This window comes from Nomascus leucogenys, chromosome 4 (assembly GCF_006542625.1).
Source record: "Nomascus leucogenys isolate Asia chromosome 4, Asia_NLE_v1, whole genome shotgun sequence".
Lineage (NCBI taxonomy): Eukaryota > Metazoa > Chordata > Mammalia > Primates > Hylobatidae > Nomascus > Nomascus leucogenys.
In genome coordinates this window covers 94,403,366-94,426,470 of record NC_044384.1, presented here as the reverse complement: position 1 = coordinate 94,426,470, position 23,105 = coordinate 94,403,366, and the positions used below count along the sequence as shown (strand labels likewise).

General features: G+C 39.0%; 1 protein-coding gene across 1 annotated transcript; it reads right to left on the bottom strand.

Moving 5' to 3' along the window:
• Positions 1-5,500: 5,500 nt before the first annotated feature.
• Positions 5,501-13,524, bottom strand: ASB14 (ankyrin repeat and SOCS box containing 14). The gene is made up of 5 exons (XM_030811564.1): positions 13,279-13,524; positions 10,124-10,295; positions 8,244-8,787; positions 7,655-7,808; positions 5,501-5,890 (listed from the first exon to the last, which is right to left on the bottom strand). Exons 1-5 carry the CDS (start codon positions 13,499-13,501, stop codon positions 5,712-5,714), a joined length of 1,272 nt encoding a protein of 423 aa, XP_030667424.1. The 5' UTR covers positions 13,502-13,524; the 3' UTR covers positions 5,501-5,711.
• Between the last annotated feature and the right edge of the window lie 9,581 nt (positions 13,525-23,105).

Here is a 23,105-nt window from a genome sequence, read left to right as displayed (position 1 = left end):
CAAGGAAGGATTTAACCTGGTGCCAAGGTTAAAATAACATTTCTCTACTGCCTGTTGTCTGTGTTAAACCTTAATTTTTTTTCTGTAATCACTTTTAACACTGCTAATAGAAATTATGTTTTCATGTGTTTCACATGAAAAAGTATATCTATATATATATATATATATATATATATATACAAAGTTAGTTAATATAGTGGGTAAAATACTTTACATAGTCACACATTTACAAATTTTTCAAGAGGTTAGCCACTAAGACTAATAATTTTACAAGGGAAAAAGCCTTTTTTTTTTCTTTGATATACAGTTTTTTCTTCTTCTTAGTTCTGCATTAGAAATGGCATCTGTTTTAGGTCTCAAAATATAACTCGGCTGTTTCACACTGTATATGTACATTGTTTTCTGTAGGAATAGGATAATGATATATAGGATCATGATATTCCTTCCATCCATGTGCCAAATGGGTGTAATGTTTATTTACTGATGCTTTATGTTACCAAAACATACAGTAAAGTAGAAATTTATGAAATACTTTTTGATAAAAAGTTTATTTTGTGCTTACCAAAGGGAATGCTTTCACAATAGTGTATCAATTCTTTTGTGTTGTTGAAGTTGGAATTCATTCTGTTGCCAGCACTTAAGTAAGTAGTTATGGCAAGTCCTGTTTTTAAGACCTTTTGGAGACTGGAGCTTTCTGTTCTATTAAGTCTTTTGTTTATACTACAAATTGTCATCTCACTTAGTTCAGATGAAATCTGTTACTCTACAAGGAAGGTGTTCATCATTAGGAGGCAGCTTTACTAAGCGGGTGCTTTGCATGGTAGCAAGTGCACCCTGGGTCATAGTGTAGGCCAGAGTTAAGGGCACTGGCAGACTTAGGGATGCTGGACAGACCTGTAGTTCGTTTTAAGTCATGTTCACAGGAATTTCTACAATAATAAACCCATCTCCATAGGTCAGATCAAAGTGCATTCCAGTGCTAAATAGAAGTTATGAGTGGGTCTAACAATTTTAGATGATTCAGCTTTTGTTCCATTACTATTGAACTATATGAACTATTCCATTACTTCAGAGATTTAAGTATCCGTTTTAATAAGCTCTTTTTGTTATTTAAAGGCTGCCCATAAGTTTCTGCCTAGTGGTAAAGCTGATTGTTACCCTCCTTTGAAATCCCTTCTAGCTCTTGAGATGCTTTGAGGGTAATTGGATTAGATTTTGGGATATCTTTTCTCACATTCAGACTTACACTTAATGGTGTTAGAAATCAACAAAACTGCTTTTTAAAAAGAAAAGAAATTAAGCCTGCCTACTTCTACAATGCATTCTGTTACCTATATGAACAGTATGTATGTTTGTAACTATGGCAATGAAGTCAGTAGATAGGAAACCAGTTATTCCTTCTACCTTTAAAAATTTTGAAAACTTGCTAACAAACAAGGGACTAAAGCTATTACCTTGAACAGAGTCCCTAAAGCTAGTCTAGTTTTTGCCACATCTGCAATGATTATTGTTTAATTTCAAAAGAATCCTCAGGCTCTACAGTCTAGGGGTGGTAAATGTGTTTCCACTATACTTGGGAAAAGGTCAGTAGGATGTGCATCCTAGGGAAGATAAAATTGTATATGGTAAAGGCATCTGAGTTAATTTTGCATTATATCTAGGAACCATATTATTTAAAATTTGGATCCTATTAATGCTGAAAGATCCTAAGAGCTAGTATATTGTAAAACCTGCCACCTGAATAAAATGAAAAAAGAATTTTTTTTTGAGACAGTCTTGCTCTGTTGCCCAGGCTGGAGTGCAGTGGCGCGATCTTGGGTCACTGCAAGCTCCGCCTCCCGGGTTCACGCCATTCTCCTGCCTCAGCCTCCCGAGTAGCTGGGACTACAGGCGCCCACCACTGCACCTGGCTAATTTTTTGTATTTTTAGTAGAGACGGGTTTTCACCATGTTAGGATGTTCTCCATCTCCTGACCTCGTGATCCGCCCGCCTCGGGCTCCCAAAGTGCTGGGATTACAGGCGTGAGCCACAGTGCCTGGCCCTAAAATGAAATTATTAATGTTGGTTCTGAAACGACCTCTTAGCATTCAGATTGTATTTTAAATATTTAAACACACCAATTGTAGAAAGCAACCCTTTATTTTTAGCAAGTTTGGTTTACTCCCATGAGATTTTGTCTTTCTACATTAATTAGTAACACATAAAGATTTGAAACTGGAACTATATTACACTTTTTAACCAATCTCTGTGGCTTCACTCATGAAATTTACTTCAGTTAATATGAGACTGGGGATTAAGTTGTAACTAATATGCAAAATTGCTTTGTATATTTGGTGATTTTGTAATGTAAGTGAATTGGTTAATTCTTATTTCACTGATACTATTAATCATGCAGTGTACAATTTAAAATCATGCAATGTTTCACTTTAGAATTGGATTTGAAGAACTCAACTTTATGTGATCATGGTATTGGTATACATGTGGGGTGGAGAACTTATTTTTTCATTTTGTCACAATAGGTATTTACTGACAAGGCTTCAGGAAAAAAGTTGTTAGAAGATTTTTTTAATGTATAATAAAGTCCGTGATTTTTGTACAGTGTTTTTTTATGAAATATTTGATACTCTGAACTTTATTTCTCAAAGTAATTTCAGATGTTTATAAAACAATGGACTTCTTAATCTGTTATGACATTATAAATTATATAGCTAGCCCAACTACAATTACACAGCAGCTAAAATGAAAAAAAAAAAAGTCACTTTATTGGGAAAAGTTTGTTATAGAAGCAAACTAATCGATCACTGGTGACTTTTTTTCTTTTAGCAAAGGAAAAAGACCTCATTAATTGACGTATACTTGCTACTGTTTGGTCCTACGTACAGAAATTCCTCTAATTTACAGGGGCAGGTTATTGTGCATACCACAGTATACCTTGGATCTGTAATTTCAGTACTAATGCATATTCATCCCATGTGCTCTTTATAGTTTCTTATGTCAATTAGTTACTTTCTTCTGGGATTTAGTGTTTTGTTTTGGATTTTATAGAAAAGTATATACACTTTTAGAAGGTACAAGGAATAGATGAAATTAACTTTAGAATTATATAATTTATCTGATATAAGTGCATGTATAGCCTAAATATATTTCTCTATTGAAAGATATATAATCTACCACTCACTTATCAGTTTGACTTAAAAAAATAAAAACTATGTCAGCTATATAAATTTTTTTAATGTAAAAAAACTATAAAAATAATTTAAAGTCTGTGCTTACTGAAATAGTCTATATAGCCATTAATCCCTACACTAGAAAAAAAATCATATAGCTTCAGTTTCCCTAAAATGGACTATCTAATTCTTTTAAAAAGTACCAAGACTAAACATGTAAACATCAAGGCCATAGCTGACTGGGCTGTAGTGAAAATGGATGATATCATTCTACCTGTTTTCCCTGTTGATATGGCTTCTAAATGTGACACAAGTATGGTTGAATGAATGTCTTTTTCAGTTTCTTTCCTCACTTTCCACACGTAGAAATGTATACTTACATACGGGCCTGGCACAGTGGCTCATGCCTATAATCCCAGCACTTTGGGAGGTCAAGGTGGGCAGATACTTAAGGTCAGGAGTTCGAGACAGCCTGACCAACATGGTGAAACTCCATCTCATCTCTACTAAAAATACAAAAATTAGCTGGGTGTGGTGGCACACTCTTGTGATGCCAGCTACTCGGGAGGCTGAGACATGAGAATCTCTGGAACCCAGGAGGCAGAGGTTGCAGTGAGCTGAGATTGCACCACCGCACTCCAGCCTGGGTGACAGGGCGAGACTCCATGTAAGAAAAAGGAACCTATACTTACATGCAGTATGAAATATATAGAAATAAAAATTTAATGTAACTGCCATCAGTGAGCCTCTTCATGTCCATTATCAGGCTAGGTTCAATACAGAAACCATAAGCCATCATTCATTTGAAAACACTTGTAATTCCAATTCCAGTGATCACATTAACCAGTAAATGGTCAGCCATAGCCAGGGTTTTGTGGAAAGAAGGGACACACATTTCTCATTAATAATGAAATTTCAATTGAATTTCATTCTATTTCAATTAACTGAATTACCCTACCTCTGTACTTGACTCTACAAAGAAACAGTAATAGACAGGAAGCTGGTATTGGGACTTTTCCACAAGAACAGCAAACTTCTGAGTCATGTACTGGGGTCAGTATATATTCAGTCCAATCACTGAAATGTACAGTAGGCCCCTTATCCATGGTTTCCCTTTGTGTGGTTTCAGTTACCCGCGGCCCAAAACTATTAAAAGGAGGCTGGGTGCGGTGGCTCACGCCTGTAATCCCAGCACTTTGGGAGGCCAAGGCGGGCGGATCACTTGAGGTCAGGAGTTCAAGACCAGCCTGGCCAACATGATGAAACCCCATTTCTACTAAAAATACAAAAATTAGCCAGGCATGGTGGTGTACACCTGTAATCCCAGCTACTCGGGAGGCTGAGGCACGAGAATCGCTTGAACCCGGGAGGCAGAGGTTGCAGTGAGCTGAGATCATGCCACTGCAGTCCAGCCTGGGTGACAGGACAAGACTCCATCTCAAAAAAAAAAAAAGTATTAAAATGAAAATCTCAGAAATAAATAATTTATGAGTTTTAAATTGCACACCATTCTGAGTAACATGATGAAGCTTCTCACCATCCTGCCTTGTCCCACCTGGGACCTGAATCATCCCTCTGTCCAGTGTATCCACACTGTAGGGCATGTGTGTACAGTTATATGTTGCTTAACAACTGGCTTAAAGATGTGGATACCTACTGAGAGATGTGTTGTTAGGTGATTTTGTCATTGTGCAAACATAGAATCACTTTATACAAACCTAGATGGGATGGTATACTACACACTAGGCCATGTGTTATATAGCCTATTGCTCCCGGGCTACAAGCCTGTACAGCATGTTACTGTAGTGAATAGGCAATTATAACATATAGTAAATATATATTTAAACATAGAAAAGGTACAGTAAAAATAAGCACTATAATCTTATGGGACCACCATTCCATATGTAGTCCAATGATGACTGAAATATTGTACGATACGTAACTGTGTAGGAAAAAATACAGTATGTATAGGGTTCTGTACTAACCCCGGTTTCAGGCATCCACTGAGGATCTTGGAACGTATCCTCTGAAGATAAGGGAGACTCCTGTATTATATATATACTTCTCTATAAAAAAGATACTGCAGTGAGTTATCTTGACTTGTCAGAAGTGGCATCTATTATTTTGAGCACATAGACATTGGATTTATACACTTAATTAAAACTGGTGTATTTCAGTTAATTGAAATTTTTACTATTTGGGTTTTATTTTTTTTTAACTGCCTTGAGAATGCTAGTCATTTATATGTTGAGAGGCTATGTTCAAAGCTACTTAAAAAAATTTTTTTTCTCTTTTAGAGATGGGGTCTTGCTCTGGTCACCTAGGCTGGAGTGCAGTGGCGTGATCACAGCTCACTGCAGCCTTGACCTCCCAAGGTGAAGCAGTCCTCCTGCCTCAGCCTCCCAAGCAGAGCTACTTTTTAAAGGACTTAGACTGCATTGAGATTTTAGTTGGTGGGTAAAGCAAAAAATATGAATCATACATAAGTGAAACTTTAAGGAATACAGCTGCAAAATTGTACCTTTTCCATTAGAATGGTTTGATTACCAGGTTCCTGTAAAAATTCCTTGTCCATAAAGGTCGTATTCTTTGTAAAGGACATATGCTTTTAGACGATTGGGTAATGGAAGAAATGACATGAAGACAGGGCAGCGCAAATGTAACCGTCCCATGCATTTCCGGATCTTTAGGCGGCACAAGTGTTTTAGGGAGCGAGGGTTTGCTAAAAAGAAAAGGCACATTATCCAAAGAGAAAAAGAACTTTTTTTAGTATCTTAGGGTTTTGTTAGCAAATATATTTGATAGCATTTCATTTGCTGTTACTAAATGGCAAAGTCAATAGGGAAACAGTTTTTCAGTTCTTATTGCAATCCTTGTTGTAGATATGGTTCCAGAGCCATGTCAAGTTAGAATCCAAAGACTGGCATCAATCATGGATCTGGCCTGTGAGATCTGAAGTTCTTAAATCTGCATGTGGCCAGGCGGGGTGGCTCATGCCTGTTTCCCAGCACTCTGGGAGGCTGAGGCAGGTGGATCACTTGAGGCCAGGAGTTCGAGACCAGCCTGGCCAACATGGTGAAACCCCGTCTCTATTAAAAATACAAAAATCAGCTGGGCGTGGTGACTGCACACCTGTAATCTCAGCTACTCGTGAGACTGAGGCAGGAGAATCGCTTGAACCCAGGAGGCGGAGGTTGCAGTGAGCTGTGATTGCACCACTGCACTCCAGCCTGGTTCACACAGTGAGACTCTGTATCAGAAAAAAAAAAAAAAAAATCTGTGTGTTTTAGCCACCTCAGGGACAGGGTAGAAACTGAAGATTACCACCGAAGGGGAAATAACATGAAATAAATTATTAATTTGTCTTACGTGCTACTTTGAAATAATTTGCTTTGAAGAAGGTCATTTTGATACCCTCTACAGACATGGCTCTTAGCTTTTTCTCGTCCTTGTTTTTATTGCCATATAATAGCTTTTCATTCTTGTGTCCATGGTGTTCTTTTGTTTCCATGGTTTAGGTGGATTGGGATGAAAGTATTACCTACCTATATAGTAAGTAGTTACCTAACAGATTTTATCTCCTCAGAAAAGGTAATAAATACAAATTAAGTGTAGTCAGTAACATTTTTTAAGATAGGAATAGTATTTTTCTGGTTTAAGTCAAGCTTTTAACCAGAAGAGAAGGGTGTTCTAATTCTAAAACAACCAAATAAGAATATAATTAGTATTTTTGTAAAAAGTCATTCTACGTGGCGATCATTAAGAAGTCAGGAAACAACAGGTGCTGGAGAGGATGTGGAGAAATAGGAACACTTTTACACTGTTGGTGGGACTGTAAACTAGTTCAACCATTGTGGAAGTCAGTGTGGCGATTCCTCAGGGACCTCGAACTAGAAATACCATTTGACCCAGCCATCCCATTACTGGGTATATACCCAAAGGACTATAAATCATGCTGCTATAAAGACACATGCACACGTATGTTTGTTGCGGCACTATTCACAATAGCAAAGACTTGGAACCAACCCAAATGTCCAACAACGATAGACTGGATTAAGAAAATGTGGCACATATACACCATGGAATACTATGCAGCCTTAAAAAATGATGAGTTCATGTCCTTTGTAGGGACATGGATGAAACTGGAAAACATCATTCTCAGTAAACTATCACAAGGACAAAAAACCACACACCACATGTTCTCACTCATAGGTGGGAATTGAACAATGAGAACTCATGGACACAGGAAGGGGAACATCACACTCCGGGGACTATTGTGGGTTGGGGAGAGGGGGGAGGGACAGCATTAGGAGATACACCTAATGCTAAATGACGAGTTAATGGGTGCAGCAAACCAACACGGCACATGGATACATATGTAACAAACCTGCACATTGTGCACATGTACCCTAAAACCTAAAGTATAATAATAAAATAAAATAAAATAATGAATAATAATAAGTCATTCTACGAGAAGGATACTTACTTAAGATAAAATGTATTTCTGACCAGATCCCCTGTTTTTGGAGCACAGCTTTCAACTTTGAACAGATCCGAACTTGATCAACATAATCAAGCATCACTCGAACAACCTTTCCAGAGAGATGTTGCAGCCATGACAAAGTTATTACTTCACAGAACTGAGGGAAACAAAGTCAGAATTAGGAAAGTAAATGGAGAACACAAAGTACCTATGGTTTAGCATAGTAGTCAAAGGAGATGTGGTGTAATGAAAGCCAAGAGGGAAAAATGTCTCAAAAACAGGAAGGGATGGTAGTGGTCAACTGTACTTATTCTGATTCTTTTTTCATCAGAAATATGATCAAAATAAATCATTTAATCAGTTGCTGCATTTATGAAACTTCCTCACACTGCTAGGCAGAGTTAAATCACTTTTACCTCTGTACTGTTTTTGTTCCTTTTATATCTACTATTGTGTTTATTTTATCATAATTATTATACTAGGATCTCTTTAACCAAGTTCCTGGAGAGAATGGATGTAATCTATTTATTGCCATAGTTCCAGGGCCACAAATAATGACTGTAAGGGAATACAGCCAATACTGTGGACTTACCTTAGTATCTTTGATAACTGTAGATGTCCAGCCTTCAACAGTATAGGAAGGATGGACTTTGTCTCCATGTGGGCAATCAAAACATCGCTCTGTGTCATACCCATAGTTCAGCAGCATCCTGAGCATGACTTCATCTTTCAGAGTGTATTGCAGTGCTGATGGAAAATGTAAAGGGTTAACTCTGCAGAAGTAATTGACATTGGCCCCATGCCTTAGCAGCAGACTGATCAGCTCATAGTTGCCCATCCTGAGGGCTATCTGGAGGCAGTTAACTGGGTCTTGATTAGGCAGAGCTCCAGCACTCAGAAGCAGCTTGACTGAAGAGAGGTCACTGTTTGATACAGCAAAATACAAAGCTGACTTCCTGTGGTCATCGTAGTGTTTGTTAATTCTCTGATCCAGCATGAAGTTCACATCAAATCCAGCCTGGATGAGGAGTTCCAGGCACTGAGGATGTGCTCCTGCTGCTGCGCAGTGAACTGGACTGATCCCACTCTGCTTAATGGCAGCAAGATCCGTAACTGGAATCAGTATCTTTAGAGCTCTGAGAAAGAATTTCAAAATGCATTTCAGCATTAAGATGTAGCACTAGCTTGTTTATTATTGTTTTATAGTAATACTAGATAGTATCAATATTCAGGGGGCATTTAGAACTCACAACCAAATCATCCAGAAGCTCAGATACCAAGTAAAACTGAATGGAATTACCGTCTAAGCTATAAAATTCAGAATTAGCCCAGAGACCTGAGGCTTCCCATATTGTCTAAGTACCTGAAAAAAGTTTTATATCTCTTTGGTGGCTCCAGAGGATGCCTGGTTAAACAGCCATTTCTAGTTCTTCCTAGTTGGTCAAGAGTTTCTCTTTTTTTTTTTTTTTTTTTTGAGATGGAGTTTCCTCTTGTTGCCCAAGCTGGAGTGCAGTGGCACGATCTTGGCCCACTGCAACCTCTACCTCCCGGGTTCAAGCAATTCTCCTAAGAGTTTCTCATCTTTAAAAGGTATGTTAGGGCTGGGTGCGGTGGCTCAAGCCTCCCAGCACTTTGGGAGGCTGAGGTGGGCGGATCGCAAGGTCAAGAGATCGAGACCATCCTGGCCAACGTGGTGAAACCCCGTCTCTACTAAAAATACAAAAATTAGCTGGTGTGGTGGTGCCCACCTGTAGTCCCAGCTACTCAGGAGGCTGAGGCAGGAGAATTGCTTGAACCCGGGAGGTGGAGGTTGCAGTGAGCCAAGATCATGCCACTGCACTCCAGCCTGGCTGCAGGAGTTCAGTCAGTGTGGTGGGAAAAATTATAAAAATTATAGAAGCAAACTTTCTTGGAAGGCCGGGAGGTTTTGCAAAAGCTTCAGGAAAGGATTTGGCTGAAGGCAGCTGAATTATCTCAGAGTAGGTAACAAGGAAGTGTAAGGGAATTGATCTAGATATGTTAGTCTACTTAGGCCTCGGAACTTGCCTTTAATCATCCACATGTAGGACTGCTCTGGTGGTGGGGGTTGGGGGGGAACCGTCTTAATTACAAGATGTGCTGACTCAAAGCCTTTGTCATTAAATCTGTACTAAATAAATGCCTGAAGCACCAGCTTGTCAGGGCCGTGGCTGCTACAACTCTTTCTTTGAGCAGCCTGGTCCTCTAGCCCACTCTTTCACTGGATACCTATGTCTAAGTACTCCTTTCATCTGTCACTTGGCCACAGTCTATGGTTCAGACCCAGCATCTGGTGACAGAGGGAGACTGCATCTCAAAACAAAAAACAAAAAAAACCAGTATGTTTAGGTTGTGGGATCAGTGATTAAAGATTATAAAGTTCCTAGAGGCAGCTCAAAATAAAAGGTAGCTATTACTATTTTTATTATTTACAATAATGTAATTGAACTTAACAGTAAGTGGCCCCTGTCAGCTGCCACGTGGATGGGCAGGTGGCCTGAATTCTTAGGGATGTTGGCATCAGCTCCATACTCCAGCAAGAGAGCCACAGCATCTGGATTTCCTCCACTTGCGGCTTCAAGTAAGATGGAAGAAGAATCAGAGGCCTGACCATGAGCATTAGCTCCTAAGACGAGAAAGACTCTTGTTAATGCAAAAATTATTTTCCACTGTATTTCTTGAGCAATCTTAAAAATATATCACCGTCACCAAAAAGCAATTAGTGAGCACACACTCTAGCAAAGCACCAAGAATCAAAGTAACGAAATATATACCTCCTGCTCTCAAGTAACTTATAAACTAGTTGAGGAAGAAAAAAATGGCAGTTTCTAAATTATAAGTAGGTTAGTTTTTGAAGTAATTTGATGTCCATTTGTTTGGAACTTGAAAATTCCAGTAGAAATACTGTTATAAAAGTTGCTTTTATTTCTAGACCAGCCTATAAAAGCCCACTTAACTCATAACACACATATAGGATGGTACTAACAAATCTATCGAACTATAATACCATGCCATCTAATGATACTGTTTTGGTGGAAAAGGGCATTTGTTCTGTTTTAGCTTGTTCATAGGGGACCATAGTAGAAGACACTGTAATTGTTTTTAATTGAGGTTAGGAACTGCCAATAGCCAAAGACATAAGTTGTTGTACAGTTATTAGTACAGTGTATCCCTTATCCAAAATGCTTGGGACCAGAAGTGTTTCAGATTTCAGGGTTTTTTTTTTAAAAAAATATTTGCATTACAAGTTGCATTATACTTACAAGTCCCAAATCCAGAAATCTGAAATCTGAAATGCTCCAGTAGGAATTTGAGCATCATGTTGATGTTCAAAATTTCAGATTTTGGAAGATTTTGGATTTCAGATTTTCAGATTAAGAATGCTTAACTTACACCCTGTATGCTAAGTGTTATGTGAGTGATGTGAATAATAAGAGTACAGGTACAAGCAAAAGGTCTAGAAGATGTAGGGCTGGGGTTGTAAGGGGAGCTGGGAGGTGAAGGAAGGAGAAAAGAGTCTGGGTCAGTTGTGGAAGTCTACCCAGTAAAATGGGCTCTGAAGAAAGAGTAGCATTTGAATGGACAAAAGTTACGGAGAGCATTCTGAAGCTCATATAAAAAAGATGTAGTGACTTTAATTTAACACAGACTCCATAAGAGTCATCAGGGTCCAGTGGCTGCCCAAGAACCCCATTCCAAGAATGCCTTAAGAAGTCCAACAAGCTTCTGTTGAGTGCCCACTATGTGCTGGTTCCTTTATGTGTATAATAATTTTTAAACTTTGTAACAACCCCCAGCAGTAGGTGCTTAACATACTCATTTCAAAGATGAAGAAACTCATTGAGTTTCAGTGACTTCCCCAAAGATGCACAGCTAGTAAGCAAGGTAGTCAGGATTCATATACAGGTATTCTAGACCCAGGGCTTATATCTATGATGCCATGTTGCCACTCTAGCAATGCAGGGTGGTAATGTGATTTGGAATCAGACAGATGTACCTTGAAATACTGGCTCTGTCATTTAACATCTGTGTCACTTGGTGCAAATTACTTTGTAAGGAGTCACTTAAAAGAAATGCTTACTCACTGAGGGTCAACTGATACTGGTTTCTTTGCAAGGATTTAACATCTGTTGCTTCTTTCTCTGTATTTTAATCAATGATCTATACAAAAGGTTACTCTTTCCTCATAGATGTTTACTTTTGTTATTCCAGCTAATGACTTTAGACATTTCTTATATTGATCATTTAAAACGTCTTACTTAAAATGTCTTATGGCCATTGATGAGAAACTAGCCTCCCCTATACGACAGGAAAGATTTAGTCTAAAAAGCACAAGGTTGTTCTTAAATATAGGAGTCTCTGCCATCTAGAATACTGGAGACCAGGACTGTGTATTGTTAAAGAACAAAGTAATACTTCTAGACAAGGAGAATAAAGATAATTCTATTATTGAGACTTTAAAAAATCTTGGTAAAAATTTGCTTTTTTGAAAAAAAGCTTTAGATTGATCCTACCTTGCTTCATCTAACAGTGTCATCAATGAGCTCTCCTCAAAGACAGTAAAGGCCAAAGTTCTCTGAGCCAAGGGTCCCTGCTAGTTAAGCCAGGATTCAAAATGACCACAGCCACAGAGATGGGGATAGGGGAGGCGGCATGTTTGAAGGGAAGTCCTGCAACTGGTACCACGGCTGACCCTCACTTTCCTCAAGTATAAAATGAGGATAATACTTACCTCACAGAGTTTTTAAAGGGTTACGAGGCAACATGGGTAGTTTAATACTTGTTGCTTAGACAGTACCCAATACGTTTAAGTTGCTTTCCCCTTCTCTTGGAGTTTTGGTTATTACTAGAGTGAAGAACTGGGGCCCAAAGAGAAGACATCAGGAAGAATTTCCTAACATCTAAAGCCATTTGGTAACAGATTAAACTGCCTCATGATTTGAACTTAGGCAGAGGTAATGTGTAGAGTATGTTGCAGGGTGTTTGATTGTATGATTCTGGAAAAGGACAACACCACAAAAAAGTTAAAAAACCGGCCGGGCGCGGTGGCTCACGCTTGTAATCCCAGCACTTTGGGAGGCCGAGGCAGGCGGATCACGAAGTCAGGAGATCGAGACCATGGTGAAACCCCGTCTCTACTAAAAAATACAAAAAAAGTAGCCGGGTGTGGTGGCGGGCGCCTGTAGTCCCAGCTACTCGGAGAGGCTGAGGCAGGAGAATGGCATGAACCCAGGAGGTGGAGCTTGCAGTGAGCGAGATTGCGCCACTGCACTCCAGCCTGGGTGACAGAGCGAGACTCCGTCTCAAAAAAAAAAAAAAAAAAAAAAAAAAAGTTAAAAAACCATCATCTTCTTAGCACAGTGAGGGAATGTTAAGTAAACGTAACCTGCATCCTAGTAACTTAAGGGAAATTATGTCAGACCTAATAAAAAATTCTATCTTTATGTTAGGCTTCTCAATAATCAGTATTAACCCCTAATTTTTATCAAACATTTATATCAGGCTTAAATAAAATGTTAACTTTTATTATTTTGAAGCTCTCCATTAAGAGGAGAACCCCTGGATCATGTTACCCTTTGTTAGTGTGCTGACCAAACAGAAGATCTTGCCTTTCCGCAGTAACATTTCCATGATTTCAGTGTGTCCACTTTGGGCAGCAAGAGCAAGAGGAGTGAATCCATACGTGCTCTGTGGGTCAGGGTGTGCCCCAGAAACCAGCATAAGCTTCACCATGTCCTCTCTGCCCAGTTTGGCTGCTTCGTGGAGAGCTGTCCTCTCGTTGGCACAACGCAGATTGACATCTGCTCCATAGTTGATCAGCAAGGCAGCCATGTCATAGGAGTCACGCAGCACAGCTGGGAAATGAGAAGTGTGGTGGGCGTGTTCAACGGGAAGTTAAGACCAGAGTAGCATATCTGCAAGTATCCCTCAGGCTTTCTTAAGGAGTTCTTCCCACCCACTCCCAGACCCCAACATTCTGTGTTTAGGAAACAGATTGTAAAGTAAGGCATGTGTCAAATAATACTGAGAATGTTTTACATCAATGGACTATGTTTTTCTGTAAGCCATGAGTAATTATTCATTGCTTATGTGGTTGAAACACCAATGTAAACTTTTCACTTACCTTTATTGTTCAAGAAAATGGGAACTTAATTATTCAGTACAGTCCTGGAAATGTTTGTAGCTGCTTTAAAATAAGAAAAAAACAAACAAAAGACAGCCCAGACTCTGAAACATGCCAAAAATAAAAAAATAAAAAAAAACAGAATCTACCCCAGAAAATAAATGACTAAAACACAATTTAAATATGCATGTCTGGTGGGAGTGGTTGAGGCCATAGAAAATGATAGTTTTGGCCTATCATTTCTGCATTAACACACTTTGGCAACACACCAAAGTATGTTGTGCAGAAAGCCCCTTAAGTTTCTGTAAGGAAATGTAAAGAAAATGATTTTGTAGTTAAAAAAATAATAATAAAAGGCTTGGGAACACTGTGTATGTGTATGTGTGTGTGTGTGTGTGTGTGTGTGTGTGTACGTATGTAAATATATATATTTAGGGTCTCATTCTGTCATCCAGGCTGAAGTGCAGTGGTACAATCATAGCTCCCTGCAGCCTTGAACTCCTGGGCTCAGTCAATTCTCCTACCTTAGCCTCCCAAGAAGCTGGGTCTACAGGCATACGTCACCATGCCTGGCTAATTTCTTTAAAAATTTCTGTAGAGATGCAGTCTTGGTATGTTGCCCAGGCTGGTCTTAAACCCCTGGGTTCAAGTGATCTTCCTGCCTCGGCCTCCCAAAGGCTGGGATTACCGGCGTGAGCTACTGCTCTCAGCCAGCACTGTATATTCTATCACCCTCTTCAAGATTCACTTTGCACGTTGGTATATTGAAGTCTCTGAGGAATCTTGCAATGTATTTGCTTAACTTTTTAACCCAGCATTTTCCATGACCTATCAATGGGGACACGCTGTTTAGGTGCCACAGAAATGGAATCATTTGACCTGCCAGATAGGCTGAAGTGAAGAGAGGAAAACTAGCTCTACCATCATTACAACAGGCTTCACAGCTTCATGGTTTTTACATATGTGATTTTTCTACGCACAAGACAAATACTATCTTATAGACAAGGAAACAGGTTTAGAGAGGTTAGATCTGACCCAGACTTCTTTTCACTATACAGTGAAACTTTATGGTTTATGCGTGCTTTCTCAGAGAAGGCTCTTCTGCTCAGTGTTTTTTCTATAAAATGCAAAGCCTTAGCATCTTGGGACAAACCATGAAGGGACCCCAAATCCTAATTTTTGGCAGTACTCTGTTGGTCTCTCTTTAATTTTCAGTGTTGTTTTTTTTTTGAGACAGAGTATTGCTCTGTCACCCAGGCTGTAGTGCAGTGGCGCAATCTCGGCTCACTGCAACCTCATCTATCCCTGGTTCAAGTGATTCTCCTGCCTCAGCCTCCCAAGTAGCTGGGATTACAGGTGCCTGCCACCATGCTCTGCTAATTTTTGTATTTTTAGTAGAGACAGGGTTTCACCATGTTGGTCAGGCTGGTCTCAAACTGCTGATCTCAGGTGATCCACCGGCCTTGGCCTCCCAAAGTGCTGGGATTACAGGCGTGAACTACCGTGTACAGCCTAATTTTCAGCTTTTATTTTGATAAAAGTTATACATGTACAGAACTTAAAGAGCTAATTACTGTGAAGTCCATCACTCTTTCCCTACAATCTTTTTCCTCTTCCAGAGGGATCCTTTAGCTGATTCTTTGCTCTTCATGCCTGTGTCTCTAAGTAACCTGCTTGTATGGATACTTGTTGATTTTTGGTTTTGGTATAATTTAATGACTTCTTACCACAGAAAGTGAGGATTTAACTTTTTTTTCTCCTGTCCCCACCACATGTGCACATTTCTCATCCCACCATCCTAATATTTTTGTAGCATAATTTTTGTTAAATATTTAATATTTACCTTCATGTATGTCATTCAAAGGTAGGCCATATTTACATTTCCTTTTCTGCACATCTTTTTGTTTTCCCTGGAGTTAATACTTGTCTTATGTTTCATTTGCTTAGTTTCCAACTTATCATTAATTCCACCCCAAACTCTCTAAACTGTCTACATCTCCCGTCAAGATGTCATTCCTAGCTCACTGGTCTTGAAGAAGCGTCTGCCTACGGCCTCCTGACCTGTTCCAATCTGGACCTCAGTGCCTGGTCATGTTTGGTCATCCTAAGATCGTTATTCCCCTCATCTTAGGGATCTCATTTGCCTCCCACCTGGCTTGGATCTTCTGTTTCCTGGATCCCAAGCTTTTGTTTTTCGACTTTACTCCGATGTTGGTAGAACATTTGCTCTGTTAGCTTCCTAACAGCAGGGAGCAAGAAAGTTTTTGAGATTTCCTATGTCTGAAAATATCTTTTATGTCTTTAATCTACTGTCAGATTTGAGAGTTGGAGCAAATCTAGAATTTTAAGTTGGAAGTATTTTTTCCTCAGAATCTGTAAAACTATTATTCACCACCAATTACTTCAAGCTTCTAGTTACCACTGAGATGTCTGAAACCACTCTGACTTTCATCTTTTGTATATTATGTATTCCTTTTTTTTCTCTCAGGAAGTCTGTGGAAACTTCTTTCCACAGTGACTTGTGAGTCTTCCCTAGTGACTTGTCTCTCTCTTTTTTTGTTTTTATCTTTTTATGATTTTTTATTATAATTTAAAAGAGGCTATGTAAGTAGAAAAGTTTAATTCCACCTCTGAGATGATCTTTGTTAACATTTTCACATGTATCCTTGAATTATTTATTTCTACATGTTACATTTTAAAGAACTTTTTGTTACACAAAATTCTCTAATAATTGGCTTTTCTGCATTTATAGTGTGAACTCACATTTAGAGAAGGATACTTAGACCCCCAAGATCCTAGAACACCTAACTTTATCCATCTCGCTATTCATTCATTAATTATTGGCATCAAATGTGTATGAGGAGTCTTGCTAGCTGCTGAGGTGCTGAATCAGTATGAATTCTGCTAATAATCATTTATAATTTGCCACAGAAAGTTCTTTCATTGCTCTAAGACTAGAGGCAAAGTGCTGAGGGTATTGGGTCTTTTACAGTTCATTGAGCTGGCACTTAGTATGGCCCTTTATTCTGGAAACACTTGTCCTTCATTTTAGGAAATCATTTTCTTGACTTATTGCATTGGCCATATACCACCTCCATCTTGTCTGTTCTCTCATTCCTCTTATTCACATGTTGCTCCTCTTGGATCATCCAACTAATTTTCACTTCTTTCCTATTTTCCATTTCTTATTTTCTTCTTCTGGAAGCTTTCCTGAACTCCATCTTCCAGCATTGTTTTGGTTTTTAAAATATCTGCTCATATTTTTAATTTTCAAGAATATTTTGTTTTCTAATTTTGCTAACATCTTGTTCTTATTAAAATGGTTTCTCTGAGGAAGTTAATGACAATTTCCCTTTAAATTTTATTTTTCCTAAATAATCTTAAGGTTGCTTAACTCTGTTTGTTGAAGATTTTCCTCAGATAGCCTTCGGCTATATGCTCATAATTAAAAGTTGGAGACTAAAAAGCTGGTTGGGAATTTTAAGCAGAGGGTGGGGCTTGTGGACTGTGGGTTTAACAATAGGTTGATATGTTTGGGCCACTTATTGGGAAAGCCCCAATGTCACTATCTTTAGCTCTTTCTTCTTGGGCTAGTCAGATTCCTCCAGAGAACCCCCGGCAGCCTGGAGGGTAAGGGCCTGGCTGCCAGCCTTCTAGGAGGAGGGCTAGGCAGTCTGAATTATGTTTGCTTAATTCCTCCAGTGTTTTCAATCTAGTACTCCCACCCTCACCTAAAATTCCGTGGTCCAGAGACTCTCCGTTTAAGCTAGGCAGAGAATAAACCTCCAGGATTCTGCTGGGGTTGGGCAGGAGTGATCTAGAGATCTGACTGTCTGCTTCTTAATAGTTTTCAACCAACTCTTCTGTTTCAGCTGCCTGCCCTTCACCCGTGCTCCATGAGGTAATTCTGCTCCCCTCTGATTTCTTATATCAGAATTAACTGGCTTGATCAAGGCACCATGCAAAATGAGCTGCTGTTAATTGGGCAGAGGTTTTGCATCAGGCCACCTCACAGGCCAGCCTATGGAAAGCTTCTGGAGGGTCAGTACCCACATCTGGTCAGTTGGGAACAGAGTGACAGTGCTGCAACTATGCACAAAAAGCTGCCTTTGAAACCTGGGGGCATGAAGGAGACTCAGTGCCACAGACTCTTTTTCAGAAACAAGGTATTCATTTACCTGTAAGAAGAGGAGAATTGCCTTCGAAATTCTTAGCATTTGGATTGCAGCCATTGAGAAGAAGAAAAGTGGCATTTTCTAAGAGGCAACTGCTGACAGCCAAAAAAAGTGGCGTTTCACCATTGTGAGTGGTTTGCTCCCACAGACTGGGGTCTGAAGCTGAAATAAATTCATCATACCACACAAATTAAGATATATAAATGAATGTTAAATTTATCTCTCAGAAGCATCAAGAAGAGTCAAAGAGAATTTACCGCTTAGGGTTATTTCCAAAATTTTCTTATTTAATTGCACTGCAGCCTTATGCAGAGGAATCCAGCCTATCTCATCTGCTTCATCAAATGCGGAATGGTACTTGGTTAAGTGTGACAATGCATCTTCCTTACCTATTAACGAGTCAAATGAGAACAGATTCACATTTGGCACACTTACAAGGAAGCCCATATTGCTTCCTGAATTCTACCACCAAAGTTAATGCATAAGACAACAGAATTCTAGCACCACCTTTTATGAAAGACAAATGGCATACGACAGACAGTAAGGCCGGTCATCTAGCATTCTACACCTGGGCCCGTGAACACCCCCAGCATCTTGTTACTTACGAAAAAACAGCTCTGTCTAGGAAGGAACCCAGGAGCTCTTTGCTTCATTGAGCTGAAGTATTTTCTCCCAGAAAAGCCTACATCAGATTCTTGACAATCAGCTGTGGACCCCCATAGTGTTCAGCTCAATGAAGCAAAGAGCTCCTGCTTCTAGGCTTCCTGAGCTTCGAGGGGAAATGCTGCCAGCCGTCACCATCACATCTTTCCTTTTTTTTTTTTTTTTTGTGAGACGGGGTCTTGCTCTGTTGCCCAGACTGGAGTGCAGTGGCACAATCTCGGTTTACTGCAACCTCCATCTCCTGGGTTCAAGCAATTCTCCTACCCCACCCTCCCGAGTAGCTGGGATTACAGGCGCCCGCCACCATGCCCGGCTAATTTTTTGCATTTTTAGTAGAGACGGGGTTTCACCATGTTGGCCAGGCTGGTCTCGAACTCCTGACCTCAGGGGATCCACCCGCCTTGGCCTCCCAAAGTGCTGGGATTACAGGCGTGAGCCAATGCATCCAGCCAATGTCACCGTCACATCTTACCACAAGTTAAAGGGATAGAAGAGGAGTACTTAACTTTCTCTATTGTTTCAACTATCTTCTTATAGTCAGCGCTCAAAAAGGAATGGAAACTGCATAGAAAAAAATACATATGTAATTCCAAAACTGAGGAGAAAAAACTGTTATATAAATCAAAAGGAAAGGGTAATGGTAGTAGTAGTTAATCCGGGATGAACTTTCATAGGAGGCAATGACTGAGGCGTAATAGAAATACTTCTATTTGTAAAATATAATGTGGCCCTTAACAAAATTCTAGGGAAGCTCCTTAACTCTATCTGTCTTCCACATTAGCCTGTTAGCTTCTTTAGGGCAAGGACTATGTAAGCCTGGATTGCAGTAGGCCCTTAATCAGTGTTGGCTGAACTGAATCAAGCCTGTGTATGACTGAAATGTCACACTATCTCATGGTAAAATTTGATGGCCATTATAGAATGTCAACGATTCTAGCAGAAACTATTTTAAAAAACAGTAAATAAAAATGGTGTATTAAAAAATATTCAGTCAGAATGTGTGCTCAGAAAACACTATTAGCAGTTATGTTTTTATTATTTAAGGCTTTAAATCTGAATTTATGAAACTTATATTATTTTAAAACCTAGCAAATAAGGATTGTCACCTTCTATTCTTTTTTTTTTTTTTTTTTTTTTTTTTTTTTTTTTTTTTGAGATGGAGTCTCGCTCTGTCTCCCAGGCTGGAGTGCAGTGGCAAGATCTTGGCTCACTGAAGAGTAGCTGGGACTACAGGTGCCCACCATCACGGCCGGCTAATTTTTTGTATTTTTAGTAGAGACGGGGTTTCACTGTGTTAGCCAGGATGGTCTCGATCTCCTGACCTTGTGATCTGCTCGCCTCGGCCTCCCAAAGTGCTGGGACTACAGGTGTGAGCCACCGCACCCGGCCACCTTCCATTCTTTAATTATTTAACAAACCCAGGTTGAGGAGAATAAATTCCCTCGGACACTCTGTCCTGTTTACAATTTGGTCAATTAAATTATCTTAAACATTTAAACCTGCATTCATAGATTTAGTACTGTATTCGTTTTCTATAGCTGCTGTAAGAAGTAACCACACACTTAGTGGCTTAAAACAATAATAAAACAAATTTATTATCTTACAGTTCAGTAGTTCAGAAATCCAGAACAGTCCTCACTGGACTAAAATCAAGGTGTCAGCAGGGCTGTGTTCCTTCTGGAGGCTCTCGGGGAGAATCTATCTCTGCCTTTTCTAGCTTCTAGAAGCCACCCACATTTCTTGGCTTGTGGACTCCTTGCCTCCATCTTCAAATCCAGCAATGTTGGGCTTAGTCCTTTTAACACTGCCATCTCTCAAGTTGTCTCTCCTGCCTCCCTCTTTCACACTTAAAGATCCTGTGTTACACTGGGACCACCTGGGTAATCCAGAATACACCCCCTATCTAAAAGTCAGCTGATTAGCAGCCATAATTCCATCTGTAGCCTTACTTCTCTTTTGCCATGTAAGGTTCCAGAAATTAGGACATCTTTGGATGGGACCATTACTCCACATGTCACAAGTATGTTCTAGTTTTCTAATTCCTTCAAGTACCTGACTAAATCAGCAAGCCTGCCTAAGTATCATACAATTCCTGCAAATCTAATCAAGTAAATCCATAACCACAGTCAATTTCAGTTTCTCTGAAACATTTCAATACTCTCCTTAGCCCAACTCTCTTACACCTTTCAACCTAAAATTATGAGTTCAAGGTCAGTTACTCAGTTATGCAATTTAAGGTTTTAATCATAAGGTTAATATAATAAGGCTAATTTATTTACAAAACTTTAAATATTTAAAGATTTTAAAAACGAATCCTAAATTGAATACAAAAGTATAGGAATAGTGTGTGGCTAAGAGCACAGACTTTAGAATCAAACTGCCTGGCTCTTCACTTACTATTCTATGACCTTGGGTAAGCCATTTAACTTTTCTGTGCCTCACTTTCCTCCTCTCTAAATAGGGATAATAATAGGACCTACCTCATAGGTAATGGGAATTAGAATTTAAAAGTCAGTATTTATGAAGTGCTTAAAATAACATGACACATAGTGATCACTCCATGGTTTGTTACATTTTAAAAATACTATATAGGTTTGATGTACTTCATCATGTCTCTAGTTATGAAATCTCTTGGGGTTAAAAGACATTTTTCTGGTTTTACATCCAGCAGGCAAATAGAGATTACCATCCCAAGTAAACTGGGTTATCACCCCAGAAAAAATGATGGTTACTGCCTCAGGAGACCAAGGTTGCTGATTGGCCAGAGAGCGTGTGAGCAGGTGTGCTTGACTGCAGACTGCCCATATCCAGGACGACTCATCTTACACCCCACACAAGGTCCCACTGGTCCTTTTTCAGTGTTGTCCAACAAAACTCTGAATCTACACTTTCAGAAGCCTCGTTCAAGTTTATGTAATTCCTCCTTTTGATTTGAGTAGATCAAAGACTGGACCCCACCCCCACCTACCGTACTAAAGTTGAAGATAACTAACTTTCTATGTGTCCCAGTTGGATTTGTGCATTTCTTCAATTCCCAAAGACAAGACGTATTAGTTTTTCTCTAGCCCTTCATATCCTCATTTCTTTCTTTCTTCTGATTTCCAGTCTGTATCACCTCACCCAGATTTGCTGCTAACCTCCTTCAGATATTTATTGCCTAATTAAATTCTGAATTATTTCCAGATTATTCCTGTCTAGTTAGGCATAATATCTTACAGATATTTAATTGACAGCTCCTTGGATTCTGACCCTCCTGTTGTTGTCACAACACTAGAGTTAAGCTAATGACAAGTGTCAGCTGTTGAATACAACACTTAATACTATATTGCCAGTGAGAAAACCATTACCTCTCATCCTTAGGTGCATGTTGTGCTGTTTCTGGCTTATAAATATCCTGTAAACTCTGTTGAATGATGAGCTGGGTGTCAAAGTCTTCATCTATGTCTTCATCGCTGGTGTAATTATCCATGTGAAACGTGGACAGGTTTACTTTAAAGTCAGAGTGAATTAAAAGTATTTTTCCAGTTGTGAAGAGATCAGCTGCTTAAAATTACAAATGAAATTCAGAAACCTAGAAAATTTGTAGGATTAACAAATGAAAAATATACAAAATTTAGGAAACAAAATATTCACTAAAAAATTTCTATAAACTTAAAAGAGTTTTCTGGACTGCCACAGATTCAACAAAAATTAGAAGTTTCCATGAGTAGCCATTGACTTAAAGCTTATTCAGGAGAAACCACCTTTCAAATAAGACTTCGGTTAGTGCCACTCTAACACTGACAACACTCTGATTGATCTGTTCAACTTGGCTTGTGAGTCTTTCACAGTGATTGTAGCACTCATCCAAAATAATATCTTTCCTACACACAGTGAGTGTGATGCTGAAAATAATATTTTACTTAATAAACATTAAAAATAAACATGTTATAGGAACAAATGTATTCTCATAATTACAACACAGATACAGCAGTAGTAAAAACAAATGTATCTTACTAGGCAATATCTAAATGGTTTTAAAAGAAAAATGTCAGTTTTAGCATAGAATACATTTGGTCACATTTCAAAGACTTTTTACCTTTTGTTTTATCCTCTAGGACAGCACTGAAGTTTTCACTGTTAAGGACTAACACATGTAAGCCTCAGAATTTTCATTTATATTTAGGATCTCCTCTCCCTGTAGTGACCATTCCATTAATAGCTTTACTATAAATACTTCATCATAAGACAGTCTGGCACATTCTCCTTGTTTTTTACATGTGGTTTAGCTCTTTTTGGAAACATGATCTCTTTTCTTCACTGCTACATTCATCAAATTTAAAGGATTAAATATTTTATTCCTGGAATAAAATGCTTTTGCAGGGGGTTGGCCATGCAAAGAGAATTCATGCACATAGCCACTGCGAACCACAATCAAGTTTTCATTTAAGAGAACCCAAACATTTTGCTCTGACCCAACTGTCCAAAGTGACTG

Coding starts and splice junctions, on each gene's coding strand:
- ASB14 (XM_030811564.1), bottom strand. CDS start 13,501: ATGGCTGCCTTGCTGATCAACTATGGAGCAGATGTCAATCTGCGTTGT. Junction 10,296..13,278: donor GGAAATGTTACTGCGGAAAG/GCAAGATCTTCT, acceptor TTCTCGTCTTAG/GAGCTAATGCTCATGGTCAG. Junction 8,788..10,123: donor GCTGACAGGGGCCACTTACT/GTTAAGTTCAAT, acceptor ATTCTTTCTCAG/AGCTCTAAAGATACTGATTC.